Source organism: Gossypium raimondii, chromosome 13 (genome assembly GCF_025698545.1).
Source record: "Gossypium raimondii isolate GPD5lz chromosome 13, ASM2569854v1, whole genome shotgun sequence".
NCBI classification, from domain to species: Eukaryota; Viridiplantae; Streptophyta; class Magnoliopsida; order Malvales; family Malvaceae; genus Gossypium; species Gossypium raimondii.
The window spans coordinates 27735156-27750238 of NC_068577.1; the positions used below are offsets into that span (position 1 = coordinate 27735156).

The window sequence follows — 15083 nt, forward strand, 5'->3', positions numbered from 1 at the left end:
CATTATATGATGAGTTAAGGTAAGTTACAAGTTGATTTAATGTGATATGTTTGAAATGATTGAAGTTATTTGTGATTGGAGTATTATCAAAATTGAAATTGATTGTGTTATGGAAAGAAAAGATGTTGCTATGAGCATATATTCAAATGATTGAACTAATTGGATTGATGAAAATTGTATTATGAAATTAGGGAATTGAATTATGAATTGAATTGAGAATTACGATACCTTATTAACTGTTCATGCAGGGTCAGGTATAATTGCCATGCCATAGGATAGGAAAAGTTTAGGGTTTCCACTACGTGTCAGGGAGTGCTAGGCACCCCATTTGTCAGTTTTACCGGTCAGTGCAAGGCACAACTTGTTTCTACAGATTATTCCGTCAGGGACTGGGTGCCAAATTTGGTGTGTTAGTTGGATCCGCATATCCAAGTCCAAGCCCGAGTCATGTTAATAGGGGTAAATAAATATAAAGTGATGAAATTGGAAATGATAGTAGAAATAAATATGGAAATGAATTTTGTATATTTTATAATGAATGTATAAATGGAAATGTGATGATTCATGAAATTTCTTATGCTTGAATTGAAGTAATATGTGTTTCTTTACATTACTTGAGTTGCATTTTAGTTAAGTAATTGAATATTTTGTACCATGTTTTAATACTCTGATTATGGAAACACCACTGAGTTATATTGTTTTCATGTGCGTAGGTTAGGTACCTAGTAGATCTAACATCGACTTAGTATCTAGTGACGATCCTGACTTCAAATGTTAGTGAATGGTCTTTATGTTGGTTTTGGCATGTACCTAGGTTATAATGTCATAATTTTGGTCATATTTGTATCTTAATGGTCTTTTGTGGTTTGGAATTTTTTTGCTTTTGGTTGATAGACATTATTTTGGATTTGGTAAATTTTATGGTTATAAAATGTATGAAGTGTTTATAAGATAGTTAACTCATAACGTGGATATATTTGGTTGCCTTCTGTTGGTGATTTGATGTTTAGTACTTTAGAAGCATTATTGTAGATGGAACAAGTTTGATATGTTCATGATGTTTTAGATGAATGTTTAGTGTATATGTATATACTTTGTGGTGTCAATTAGGGCACATTGGTTAGGAACATAAATTGTAGGAAATATGTATGTTTTGGACTCAATTATAGATGTTTGAAAGCATATTTATAGCTAGTTATTGTTTGGCTTCCCAACTAAGGAATTTGGGGCTGAAATGCCTTGTTTTTAAAGCAAATTTTAGGTACATATGGCCTGGGGCATGGGCGTGTCACACGGTCATGTGTCACACACGGCCCTGTGTCTTATTGTTTTTTGGTGCAGGTTTCACACGGTCTGGCACATTATCTGCAACACGATCATGTGTTCCAAAATAGTTCGTCACACGGTCTGGGACATGGCTAGCGACATGATCGTGTGACCCAACATTGAATACACTCATAGTTTGGCACACGACCATGTGGCCCTATTTCAAATACTCACATAGGCGAACACACGAGCTAGGACACAGTCGTGTGTCCTGACTTTGAATGCCCACACGGTCTGGGTTATGTCACATGACCTAGTCACACGGTCGTGTCACCCCTATTTTTCAAGTTTTTCTCAAATTTTTTGAATTATTTCAATTTGATCTCAGATTATTCTCAAACTATTTTTAAGGCCCCATAGGCTCAGTTTAGGGCCTGTAAGTGTATTTTTATTATAGATATAATGTGTTTTTTTATTATTGTATTTAGAATTTGTTAATTGTTTATATTTACATTTAATTGTTTCTAATTGTACTGTAATAATCTGTAACACTAATCTGGCGAAAAAGACGAGTTAAGGGTGTTATAGCTAGCACACGAGCGTGTGCCCCCACAGAGGTTGGCCACACGCCCTTGTGGATACTATAGGTTTTGTAATATTTGGATCACACGGTCACAGTTAGTTACACGGTTTGGACACATGGTCATGTGACATATGCACACACGGGCACAGCCTTTCACACAGCCATGTGACCCCTATTTTCAAGTTTGCCCCATTTTGTTACAAAAGTTTTAATTTGGCCCTCATTTAATCCTGAACTTATTTTAAGAGCTTTAAAAAGCTCGATTGGACCCAAATTAGTTTGTTAATATGAATGTATACTCGTGAATAGTGAATGTGAATTTGTATTATTAAAATGTCCATGTAGACAAGATTTGAATTTTTTGGATATAGTTGGCATGTCATAAGAATATTTAAGCACGCCAACTGATATTTGCGCTTCAATGCCTACTGAAACCTGCACTTCAAGGCTTACTGTAATTATTTCATGTATCCATCATATTCATTTAAGTCTCTTATGGGCTAAAGCTAAAATGGTAAGTGGAAAGTGATAGTTAATTATGATTAAGTAATGATTTTTACATTTAATTTATATTTTCATTTCTTAATAGTTATGTTTATAAATGTATTTAATTAAAGCTAAAGGTGATTTTGAATTCTCTAAGTACTTACAAAGTTATTTCATAGCTTAACACATTTGTTGTCTAAATGCATAGGTTGAAAGTAGAGTTTGAAGGAATAGTTTTGGAGTAGTCGTCTTGACTCACATCTAATCACCATCAAAACAAGGCTTGAAGAACATGAACTTTATATTTTTCTATTTAGAGTGGTATGTACATAAGTTTATAGTAGTTAGAAGTTTGCTAGCAAACTAGTTTACCATTACAAGATTGAACTATGCATGGATGACAATGTTTGAACTATGTGATGCTTGATTATATAATCAAGTAAGGATGACTTTGTACGTTGTTTTGGATGATATTTAGGATTATTTTGAGGTCAAAGAATGGTTGAGAATAATTGAGAATTATTTGGGTATGAATTGGTATGGTTTAAAGTGTCTTTAAGCTTGATTTTGACTCCCCTGCATCCAAGTCACTATACTTGGGGACTAAGTATCAATACATACGAACTTCAAACCTAAAAATCTACAGTAAACCCAAGTCTCAATACTTAGAATACAAGTCTCAAGACTTGCTACCTTGCTAAAAAAATTTTACTTTTAAGCCCTGAATGGCCTCAAAATTCTCCTACTTCATAGTAAGATCCTCGAGAATGGTTTTAAGTGTCGTAATAGACACGAATAAAGCCAAAAGCATGTGTGAAAGTTGAAAAGTGTTTTTAGGCAATTGAATGTGACTCACTTGCTCGAGTTAGAAATTAGATTCGGGTAAGGGGTGTTACAATGTGAGGGATTTATGTAAAATGACTGGTCGAAGCATTGTTATATCTATGGAGGTGACAAATTGATAGTGTTGATATGAACCTTTTCCCGTATATCTTTCGGGAATTATGTAAATCCGTCTCATATGAGGAAAATACAATACAGATTGTGTAAGTGTTGAATAACTCAATGACAAGAGTATAACAAATATAATATATATCTTCTAAAGGTAATAGAGATAAATCTAAATAGATTTTGAATTTCTTGATAATATTAAGGGTTAATATTACGAAGGTACCTATTTTGTTTCTAAATTTTTATTTGGACATAACTAGAACTTAATCTTGGAAATTGTAATCCAAGTTGGTACTTTTTATTGTACATGAGTAAGACTATTAGATTTTAGGATAACAACTAATCGAATGTTGACATGTGCCATAAAAATAATAAATTTTTAAATTAAAAAATTAGGAACTTTATTTTTTTATTTTGTTGTACAATAAACCAAGACAAATTGTTGTCCAATTTCATTTGAACTTGGACAACCATTTATTTGTGCTCATTTTGAATATATTATTAATAATTTTATTTTTATAATTTAAAAATAACAGTATATTTTTAAAAATAAAATATATTTTATAAAATTTTATGTTTTCATTTTTATATTTTTAGATTTTTAATTAAATTTTAGGATTTTTTTATTTTAAGTGCACAATGAATATGAACAAATGATTTTCTCGATATAAATGGAGCGGAGAACTTTTTGTCCATTTTTATTTTGAACGTGTATTTTCTAGTAATTTTATACACATTTTATAATTTAAAAGTTAATAATAAAAATGTTTTAAAAATAAATTTCAGATTTAAAATAAATTTAGTTTTTATTACTTAATTAGTAAATCATTTTAAATAAATTTTATTTTTATTCCAGATTTTAAAACTAATATTAAACAATTTAAAAATATTTTTTACTTTATTGACAAATTTAAAATAAATTCTATATTTTAAAATGATTATAAATAATTTAAGTAATAAAATAGAATTTATTTTAAGACATTGATTTATTTTAAAAATAATTTTATATTATAAATAATTTTGATATTATAAAATATAAAATTATTAGAGAAATACATATTTAAAATGAACCTAAATAAAAGATTGTCCAAATTCATTTGTATCGAGACAATCATTTATCCAAATTCATTATGCACTTGAAATAAAAATAAAATCATAAAATTTTAAAAAATTCTAAAAATATAAAAAAAGTAAAAAAATTATAAAATACAAGAGTTTATTTTTAAAATATATATTGTTGTTTTTTATATTATAAAATAAAATTACTAAAAATACATTCAAAATATCCTGAACAAATAATTATCCAATCATTTATCAATGTTCAAATCCATTATATGACATGATTCTAATTTTTTTAAATTTTAAGTTTATTTTTATTAATGTTTATAACACATCTTAATATTTTATTCATTATGGATTCAAAATCTGTAATGAAAATACTAATTTAATTTAGTATTTTAATACTTTTACTTTTAATTAATGTAAAAATAATGATAATAAAATTAAATATGGTAACTCAAGAAAAGAAAATTTCAACACACCCCAATGAAAATAAATACATGAATTTAGCTTACTTTTTGTCTCATGTTACAGTATAGCTACAGTATCTAACCTCACTCCCATCGTTGGTTTTATACTACAGTATAGTTACAGTATTTAATCTCACTTCCATCGTTGTTTTTACGCTAACCGCACACTAACCGCAAGTAAATGCACTTAAGTCACCTAAATGCACCGCCCATCTAAACTCACCTAAGAGTGGGTTTGAATAGGCGATTGTGTGCGGTGCAATGTATTTAGCTTACTTTTTGTCTCATGCTACAGTATTGCTACAGTATTTAATCTCACCGCCATCATTATTTTTACACTAACCGTAGCTAAACGCAACGCCATCCAAACTCAGTTAAGTCTTCTAACCCCACCCGATTCGGCGTCGTGGATGGGCACAAACGATATTAAATAGCCCTCCGCTGAGACGGTTCACGAAAGGAATCACCTTCCAAGTTCCTCTGCTTGTGTAACTACAGAAAAACAAAAATCAATGTCCAAAACTAATTTGTGTTACCTTCTTTTATTGTTAATTCTATTGCCTTCTTCATATTTCCTTACGTCAGTCCTTGCCAAATCTCGAAATCCGATCACAGTACATGCCGACTTTTTCTATCTTTATAAATTTATTTTTCAGTTTTTTATTTTAAACTCTTTTATTGGATTTGTTTTTCTAATGGGTTGTTTTAACGGTATTTCACAGGATTCTGAGATTAAGAAAAAGAAGAGTGAATGTTATGCTGATATCGACAGGTGGGTATTCCCATTTCTCCTTTTAAGTTTGGGTTTCTTTAATTTTCTTTTATATTCACTGTTTGTCTTCGATTAGGGTTTCTTTTTTCTTATTTGAATTGTAACAAATCTGGGTTCTTAATATTTGATTGAATCTTGGGTACTTCAGTGGAATTTATTTCAGTTTTTTATACCATTTTCTCAATTCAACTTTCATTCTTCCTCTAGCATTTTTATTTTTGGTCAAAAAGATTATTGGATAAGGAAATTTTGGGTTTTGATGCTTAACACAATGTATTAATTTCAAGATTTTTTTTCTTGGTGTAATATTATATTTTATTCTTTTTTATGGTGAAATCAGTGGACTGTGGGGTGGGCACTGCAAGTCTTCATCAATAGCAAAGGAGAATTGTGCCTTAAAGTGCCTTTCTCCTGCTTGTTACGAACTTATATATGAAAGTGATCCGGTATGTGAAATCCCTCCTTGTTGTGGTGCTCTACTGCATCTGTTTATATCATCTGGTTTAATGGTTTCTTCTTTTCGGATTTTCATATTGTAGCTCGAAGAAGGAGAGAAAGATTATATAAGGAGCCAAGAATTCAAGTACTGTATGTATAAGTAAGTTGCATAGGTTTTTTGGATTCATCATGTCTTTTCCGTTTGATGTTGTGCAATAATCATGCTTTTATTCAACATATCTTAGAATGTAAGTGATGGACTTTGGAGCATGAATGCATGATGCATCACATCTTTCCGATTACTCTTACCCCCTCATTTGGACTTTATCGTTTCTTGGAGCAGCATTTGAGGCTAGGTCTATAACAATTATATCTCTTTATCTATCTTAATCTCGTGGAGAATGAATGCATTATGCACCGCAGGTTGTTTGATATTTTACTCTAACCCCTCATTTTAACATTTATCTTTTCTTTGGAACAGTATTTGAGGTGTGGTCTATAACAATTATAGCTCTTATCAATCTTTAATCCCTTGGAATTGATATTATGGTAAGAGTGTTTGAACAAGGTTGATGTTATGTTCCGGGGTTTGGGATTTATAGTTCAGTTCATCAAAGGGAGATAGGACTCGTTAGAGAGAGACATGGATCTCTTTAGGGTTTGTGATAGAAATTCTGCTTAGGTTTTATTATGCCGTAGATCCCTTTAAATAAGGACTAGTCTTTATTACATAAAAAGGAAATCTATTCTAGAAAGGAAATAAATCAAATGAAATAAAAGCCCAACAAAACCTAAGGAAAGAAATACGCTTTTCAAGCTAAGCCTTAACTAGAAAATCAAAATTAATGGCGTTTCCTGACGTAAGTTCTGCCCATAACATTACTCCCATCCTGGAGAAAGAGATTGTCCTCAGGCTCGAATTCAATATAAACTTAGCGAGAGGTCCCTTCCATAGATGTCTTGAACCTTTACAAACTTATTTTTATCTATTCAGTTTGTTAGATGAATCTCTACAAACTTCTGACCAGCATTCAAATTTTTCAAAAATAACCTAGCAAGTTTAGACCCATTAAGCTTTAACAATATTGAGTTGGAGGTTTTTTTTTTTTATCGGATTGAAAAAAAAGGAATGGGTTGTTGGATATTAGTTTAGGTGGAGTTAATGAATAAGACAAGCAAGTGAAGTCGTTTGTGATTGCAATGGTTTTTGTCGAGATAGGTTATGTGTGATCAGTTTTTTTGGGGCTTCTAGGATGTGAAATAGGATCCCTGGACCTTTTGTTTATGAATAAAACAAATTGAAGTCCCTTCACTCGGAAGATGCATTTTGTTGGAATGAACTAATTGCTGCAACTTGGACATTTTACAAGTTACTTGCAGCTGAGTCTCTTTATCAGATTTAAGGTTGTTGTAGACAAACTGTTGCTTGATTCAAATCCTCTTATTTCACCCTTTCTTTTTTTTTTTTCCAATTTGTGCAATTTGTCTTGTATAAAAAATATTGTGATGACGATGCTCTGGTCCTCCCCCCTTCCCTGTCCAGAGTCATAGAGGCTGTCCTTTGTCATAATTGAAGTATTTTTGTGATGCAGACTGTCTACACAAGCAAACCACCACTAGTGTCTAGTTCATAGGCTAGTGTCTTTTAGTTTGGGCTGGAATTGCTACTCAGCACACTTTCTTTGGTAAGTGACTTCTGAATCCTTGGGCTAAATGATGTTAAGCATTGAATCTACTGCAAATTTACTGATTTGCAGTCTCTTGTCAGAACATCATCAAACATTTTTTGGCTGCTATATAACCAGCCTCATCAAAGCATTCAGTTTCTACTGTCATAAAAAACCTTAACAGAGCATTTGCACTACCTCCATTTTTTACTCCTGAGATGAAAATAAAAGGAATAAATTAGAGATACCTTTTCAGTCTTTTTTCCTCTCACTTCCTCAAGAGGTGCTAGCATTCCGTTTATATCAATGAGGTGAAAGGAAACCTGAGAGTGCTCTTCATTTTCATTTTTTGACAACTTTTTTGTACATGTCACTGATGTGCTTGAGACTGCACCACATCAGTACTTATATTGATGGCCATTTTTATTTTTGGCTTATCTTGAACAACATTTCCAAGGAATGTTTCTCTCTGAATTGTGGCTAAGGCACCTAACATACATTTTTTAGTTTTCCATGTATGTTTCTGCTGTTGATTTTGGGTTTTTTGATGAGCTTCGGTAAATTTTTATCTAGTGAGAAGGGAGTGTAATAATGTTACATACAGGATGATTCGACCTTTTAGAAGGAGCATATTAAGCTAGGATGTTTGACAATGAATCTTGGGGCCTGGAGACAGGATAGTAAGTAAATCCCTTCAACAATTGTATCAATTGATATAATTTCTCAGATGTGTTACTAGTTCATAGATGAGAAGAGTTTATATTGTAAGGGCAAGTAAAACAAATTTGCTTTCATCATAGCTTATAAATGATTGAAGACTCAAAGTCTTAATATTCATTTAGATAATTTACATATTTTATTGGCGAGTTTTCTCACTATAATCTTGTTAAAACCTTATAATTCATTAGCCTACAGAAGGAAACTACATGCCATCTGATTCGAAACTGTCTTTAGCATGGTGTCTAAACCCCTAGATAGATGTCCCCCCGCCCCTCCCCTAATATCAAATACGGTATCTAGAATGATAGAGGAAACTGGGTTATTGACAGGATAGTTTCTTCCCTGTGCCCTATATTGGGTTTAATTATATTGCTGCTTTCAAGGTGGCACCATTTCTGAGGAGCTTATTTTCCTTTTGAGATGCTGCTCTAGCTTATCTTGTTGATATCATCGTATGCCTTTTACCAAAGGAGGGGTTTCTAATATAATTTCATCATAACATTCTGGAAGGTCCCCAAGCTGAGTAATATGTTTATATTTATTTGTTTGTTTATTTTGCAGGTTATCATTAGGAGAAAGCCTTGAGGGTGTTAGGGGTTCCTTTGATCATTAAAACCATGTAAGCTGAGAGCATTGAGTATGAGTTGGGAAACTGATGCTGTATGGAACAATTGTATATTTACATTATTACGGACAATAAGATAAAATGTTTCGAGAAAAATCAGTGAGATGTTGGGTTATTGATAAATCACTAGTTCCTCTTTCTTTGATATTTGGTAGTAACAAGGTTTCATTTTCACTCCACGTTTGTTTTCTTTTTTAAAAAAGTAGTGTGTTTGAGCGAGGCAGGCACTAGGTTGTTTTCTTTCTTCTCCTTTTGTGAGGACCCAATAGCAATGTAGATGGCTGTGAGTGCTTTCGGCTGATGGCATTGACTTGTTGTATTCAAGCTTTTTGCCAACCCTACCATATCCAATGTATATATCAACGCATGATCTAACACAACTGTTTTTATACAACACACAATTCATGTATTTGATTACCAAAACGGTAGTTGGGGAAATTTTATTTATTTTTGCTTATAAATATACAAAGCATCAACCAAAATCGATATTCAAAATTTTGCACATCAGATTCTAAATAAATGTTGGGTATATTAGGTGTAAGTAGGGGTTATATCAGCTTGGTTCGGTAATTTGGTTTGGTTCAATTTTGTTTTCTATATATATATATATATTAATTTTTGTTTTGATTTTTAGACTTAATTTGATAAAAATGAGTTTTGTTTATAGCTTTTGAATATTATTTGATAAAATTTTAAGGTGTTTTTCATAAATATTTTTAAAAATAATAATTTTTAAGAGCTTTTAAACTATTTTCACTATTTTAATATAATATATTTATTTTATGCCATAATAAACTAAAATTAATTATATATTAGATAAAAATAGAATTTGATTCAAATTTAAATAATTGTAATTTAAAAAGTAAAATCATGTAATCAAAATAGTTAATTTTCATTGATTTGTTATTTTTAAAACAAAGTTTAAGCTAACTATATTTTTCTTTAGAAATAATTGTTTTAGTAAAATTCTATTTCACCTAAAGAAAATCTTTAATGGTTGTAATGATTTGAATTAAGTCACAACGTTGAACAAAATTAAATTGTGTCAGATTAAAAACTCCAAGTATAGTACAACGATGTCAAAGAGGACTGGCAAGGGTTTCGGCTCTCCTAAAAGAGAAATTCAACTTTTGACTTCTAAAATTTATAAAATTTTAAGTTAGAAAATCATAAAATTGCATTTTAACTTCAAAATCATAAAATGTTAATATAGTTCTTTAAAAATTATAAAGATATAAACTATTAAAATGATAAAATTACATTTTATCTCTCATAAAAATATATAATTTAATTCGGCCCTAAAAACTTTTTGACTTTGGCCTTGAGTACATGGAAGAAAATCATAATTTAACCATATATGTTTATACTTTTATTAAAACATTTAACCAAATTGGTGTCATGAATTAAATACATACTAACTCTGATAAATAGCAAAATGTTAAAAATAATAATACAAGTTAACAAAAATAAAATGTAAAAATAATTTAATATTTTTAAATATTCTTTTAGAAAACAAAACTCACAAAAGTTAACAAAAGAAAAAAAATCACTCGCTTTTGTAACTAGTTCAACGTTTGATTTTCAGTTTAACGGGTTGAAACAATTGTTAAAAATAATCCAAGTTTTTTGTTAAAAATATTTTTTAAAATTTATTATTTTTATTTTAACCTATTTTTAATTCTTAGTTTTCAATTTTTTTTACCAATTCAAATTAATTCAAGGTATTTCTAATTATATGTCGCTAGTTGAACATCTAATTTTCGATTCAATCAGTTGATTTTTCCAATGATTAATAATATTGCTTTAACAACTACTTCATCATTATAGATTGCATTTGAATCACAGTATTTCTTATGGACTGACTTTGTGATTAAGTAAGGTAAGAATTATTATAAAGACGCTTCTGGACATAATTGCGATTACTCGAGTCTAATTTTATATGTCCAATTGGGCCCTCCGTTAGCTCAATAAAAGCTCGATCAGACTGCATTTGAATCGAAAGGAAATTCTACGACTTTGGAAATAATTTAATTGAGTTAATTTATTCGATGTGAAATTAAATTAGGCAGTCGTGAGAATTGTTCAACTAGATAATTTGATTAAAAAATTTTCTTAAAAAATTAATTTGATCAAGTAAAATTAAATTAATCAAATTAATTACAATAAATATGATGTTTTTGAAAATTAATTTTCAAGTCAAATATTTAGTCCAATAGGTAATTGAACATGAAAATTGGACCTGATATCGAAATTGGACCTGAGAATAAAAAGTCGAGATCAAAACCTAAAACTGGTTGAACTAGGCCCGATGTGTGAAATAGAGTCGATAGTCCAATCAGTGACTGGATCAGACCAGTCGAGTCGTCATTGGCCCAGACCGAACCGATAACAGCCAAATCGACTACCACACCAGCTAGACACATGAATGTTTGGCCGATGGTGTCCCGGCCCTGGCAACAAGATAGTTGAACAGCCTGCTAGGGGTTTCGTCCAACCCCATCGGCTGTATTAGGCTAGGCGTGCCAACAACCAGCCCAAATAGGCACTTGTCGATCGAGGAAAAGGGGTAGGCTAGGCATAGGTCCAGCCGTTCGAACAGCCAGCCTCGCCTCAGCTAGGACATCAGCGACCTCGCGAGGAGGCACCGAGCCGGCTAGGTCCATTCAAGCAAAACAAGGACGGTTCAGGGTGTTGGGAGCATCGTGTCAATGATTCGGCGACCGACGGTGGTTCTTCGGAGGTAAATCGGTGGAAAAATTAGACTCCTAATGGGACTCTATCTAACAACCCGATAGTCACAGGTGTCGAAAAAATGTATTTTTGAGATTTCATTTTCGTAAATTGGACTCGTAAATATTTATCAAAAATATTTACGAAGTTAGTTGTGTAGTTAATTAGGTTTTGGTTAGGTGAATTTACATGAATTAAGAATAATTAGGTAAAAGGACTAAATTGCATAAAGGTTGAAAGTTGAATTATAGATTAAAGAAAATTTAAAGGGACTAAAGAAGCAATTATGTCATTTCCTTTAAATGAGGCGGCATAAGATAGATATTTATAAGTTTATTATATATATTCTTAATGTTTAAGTAATATTATATATATATATATATTATATTATATTATAATAAAACAAAGAAATAAAAGAAAAAGAAAAAGAACAAAGCCAACGAAACAGAAAGAAAAAGGAAAGAAGGAGAAAGACACAAAGCAAGGGTTTTAAAGTTTCAAGCTCAATTAGTTAGTTAATTTAGTCCCTTTTTCTTGTAATTTTTATATTTTGGAATCCTTGTTAAATACTACTCGACTCATGTCAAAATTTTAGAAATTATTAAGTTTTATGTGTTGTCTATGTTGAATAATTTTAGTATTAAGGATTAAATTGATGGATTTTAAACTAGAAATGAAAAGGATTAAATTGTAGAACAAATAGTAAGTTTTGTGTAATAGGGACTAAATTGTGAAAATTTTGAAATTTAGGAATTTATGTGAAAATAGGGAGTTTAATTTAGTCTAAAGTGGGATTTGCATGAAAATAAATAATTAAATGTGAAGAATAAAAGTTAGTCTCGGTTTAGAGACTAAATTGGAAATTAGGCAATATTTGAGTAAAAATTGAAATATTCAATATGAAATTGAATTGTGTTGTATTGATGATTTTTAATTGTTTTAATTCCGTAGCTAACGTCGTACCAGAACCCTCGAATAAAAAGGGGGAAGATAAAGTCGACGAGGAATAGCTCGGAATTTTTGGTTTGTATTTCTATAATCTGAATTTACTTGTTAATTTTTATAATTCAATTTAATGTATATGGTAAGTGTTAAGGTGAGAATTATTGTGTTTTGCAATCGAGTCGATGAGACACTGGGTGTCAAATTACTACTTCAGATTAATTCGATAAGGCACTAGGTGCCAATTTATTTCGGTTTAGCCGATGAGACACTAGGTGTCAAATTATTACTTTGAATTTTTCGATGAGGCACGGCGTGTTTGGTTAGATTCGTGTATCGATCCGAGTCCAAGTCGTGTTAATAGGGGTAAATGAATAATAAAGTTCTATAATTGATATTGAAATGGCATGCTATGAGAAATGGAAGTTAAATAGTAAATTGAAAATAAACTGTGAAATATGTTGCAAATACATGGAATATATGAGTTATATACTCATGAATTGAATATGGAATGGATAAAGCAATTGTATAAATGAAATGTGAATTAAATTATGAAAAACTATTTATATAGCAAGTATGAGAATTGAGATATTTGTGAAACAAATTAAATATGATATGCTATTATGTATGAATTCAAAGAGTTGTCATATGGTTGTTGTAATATTTAAATATTAATATGTGTTTATATTTCCATCGTATATTTGTAATTTTTTATCTTTAAATGTTCGGATTATAGAAATACCACTGAGTTTTTACTCAGAGTACGGTTTTGTTTTCCTTACGCAGGTTAGGTACTTAATTTTGATAGCCGATTCAACATCCAACAACGGTCCCGAACTCAAATGTGGTGATGCTTATCCTTTTGAAATGTGTTGGCATGTACGTAGGGTGTCTAATTAATAGTTATTTTGTGGATTAATTTTAATAAGATTATAAGTTAATATTGGTTAGTTATATACATATAAATATGTGTTTATGTTTGAGGTCATATTATGACATGTTTAAGTTAATGTTTAAATGAACATGAAATAGGCAAAATAGATTGAATTTGGCATGTTTACAAATTAGACTCAAATGATACTTTGATGATATGATTTGATGATATAATTGTGGTACCAATGAGGGTACATTGGTTAGGCACCTAGGATGTATGAGTTTGATTGGTTTTGACTTGAATATTATATAATATGAAATGTTTAAAATTATGTCTGTTTGATCGGTAATGCTTCGAAACCTTATTCCGGTGATGGATGTGGGTTAGGGTGTTACAATTTAGTGGTATCAGAGCTTTACAGGTTTAGCCAATTCTCGGACTAAATCGAGCTCGAAATTAAGTCTAGAGGTACATGCCATAATTGAGTCAAATTGAGTTGGGATTTGGATGCTGATATATATATTTTTTGTTTTATAGTTGAAAATGTCGGATGATTATAATGATGATGTTGATCAAGAGATGTATATTGAAGATGATGTTTCTAATGGATTAGATGAAACCGAATCGGCAACACCAAGTGTGAATCTAGTTAGTACCCAACAATCTAATGTTGAACGAGGTAACATTAGGGAAAGAGATGATTCACAGTTATTTAGAGCTACTACTGATGCTCTTCAACGAGTGGCGGGAACTACATCTGCTACGACATCTGCACCTACTATTCGTCGAGCTCCAATAAAAGAATTGTGTAAATATGGTGCAACAGAATTTTTGGGATTGAAAGGAGTTGATCATTCCGCAGCTGAAATTTGAATTGAATCTACTAAACGTATTTTGAAACAACTTGAATGCAACCCTCGAGAAAGTTTAATATGTGTTGTTTCTCTACTGCAAGGAGAAGCATATACCTGGTGGCAGTCAGTGACACGTCATGTACCCACAGATTAGGTAAATTGTGTATTTTTCTGAAAGGAATTTCAAAAAAAATGTGGGTGAATTGTATATTAAAGAAAGAAAACAAGAGTTTTTGATGCTGAAACAAGGTGAAATGTCTTTGGTTGATTATGAACGGGAATTTTTGCAACTTAGTAGGTATGCTACTGAGTTTGTGCCAACTGAAATAGATAGTTGCAAGCGATTTTTGCATGGGTTACGCGATGAGTTGTGAGTACAGTTAGTATCACACAAAATTACTGAGTTTGCAGATTTGGTGGAACGGGCAAGAATGGTGGAACAAGTTCTGGGTTTTCATAAAAAGACTGAGAATACACGTACTGTTGGAAAGCATGTTGGAGCTACGAGTTCAAATCCACAACCAAAGAGATCAAAAGAATTTTGTGGTAGTTGGAGATCAAACTTTAAGTCAGACAGAACGAATAGAAATCGTGATAGACAACTGACTGTGTATACGAGTAGTGTGGGAGGTCCATCTCGGGATAC

General features: G+C 31.3%; 1 protein-coding gene across 4 annotated transcripts; it reads left to right on the forward strand.

The window, feature by feature from the left end:
- Positions 1 to 5223: 5223 nt before the first annotated feature.
- On the forward strand, positions 5224 to 9160 carry LOC105784013 (uncharacterized). Of its 4 annotated transcripts, XR_001130317.2 has the most exons (7): positions 5225 to 5429; positions 5538 to 5587; positions 5928 to 6033; positions 6127 to 6185; positions 7618 to 7710; positions 8297 to 8372; positions 8974 to 9160. XR_001130317.2 is itself a non-coding variant. In XM_012609759.2 (6 exons), the coding sequence occupies exons 1-5, from the start codon at positions 5328 to 5330 to the stop codon at positions 8331 to 8333; spliced, it is 354 nt and encodes a 117-aa protein (XP_012465213.1). In that variant the 5' UTR covers positions 5224 to 5327; the 3' UTR covers positions 8334 to 8372; positions 8974 to 9160. The 4 variants fall into 4 exon arrangements, 2 of the variants coding, with proteins under 2 accessions (XP_012465213.1, XP_012465212.1); XM_012609759.2 differs by lacking the exon at positions 7618 to 7710 and having other exon boundaries at positions 5224 to 5429; XR_001130318.2 differs by lacking the exon at positions 8297 to 8372 and having other exon boundaries at positions 5226 to 5429.
- Positions 9161 to 15083: the final 5923 nt, after the last annotated feature.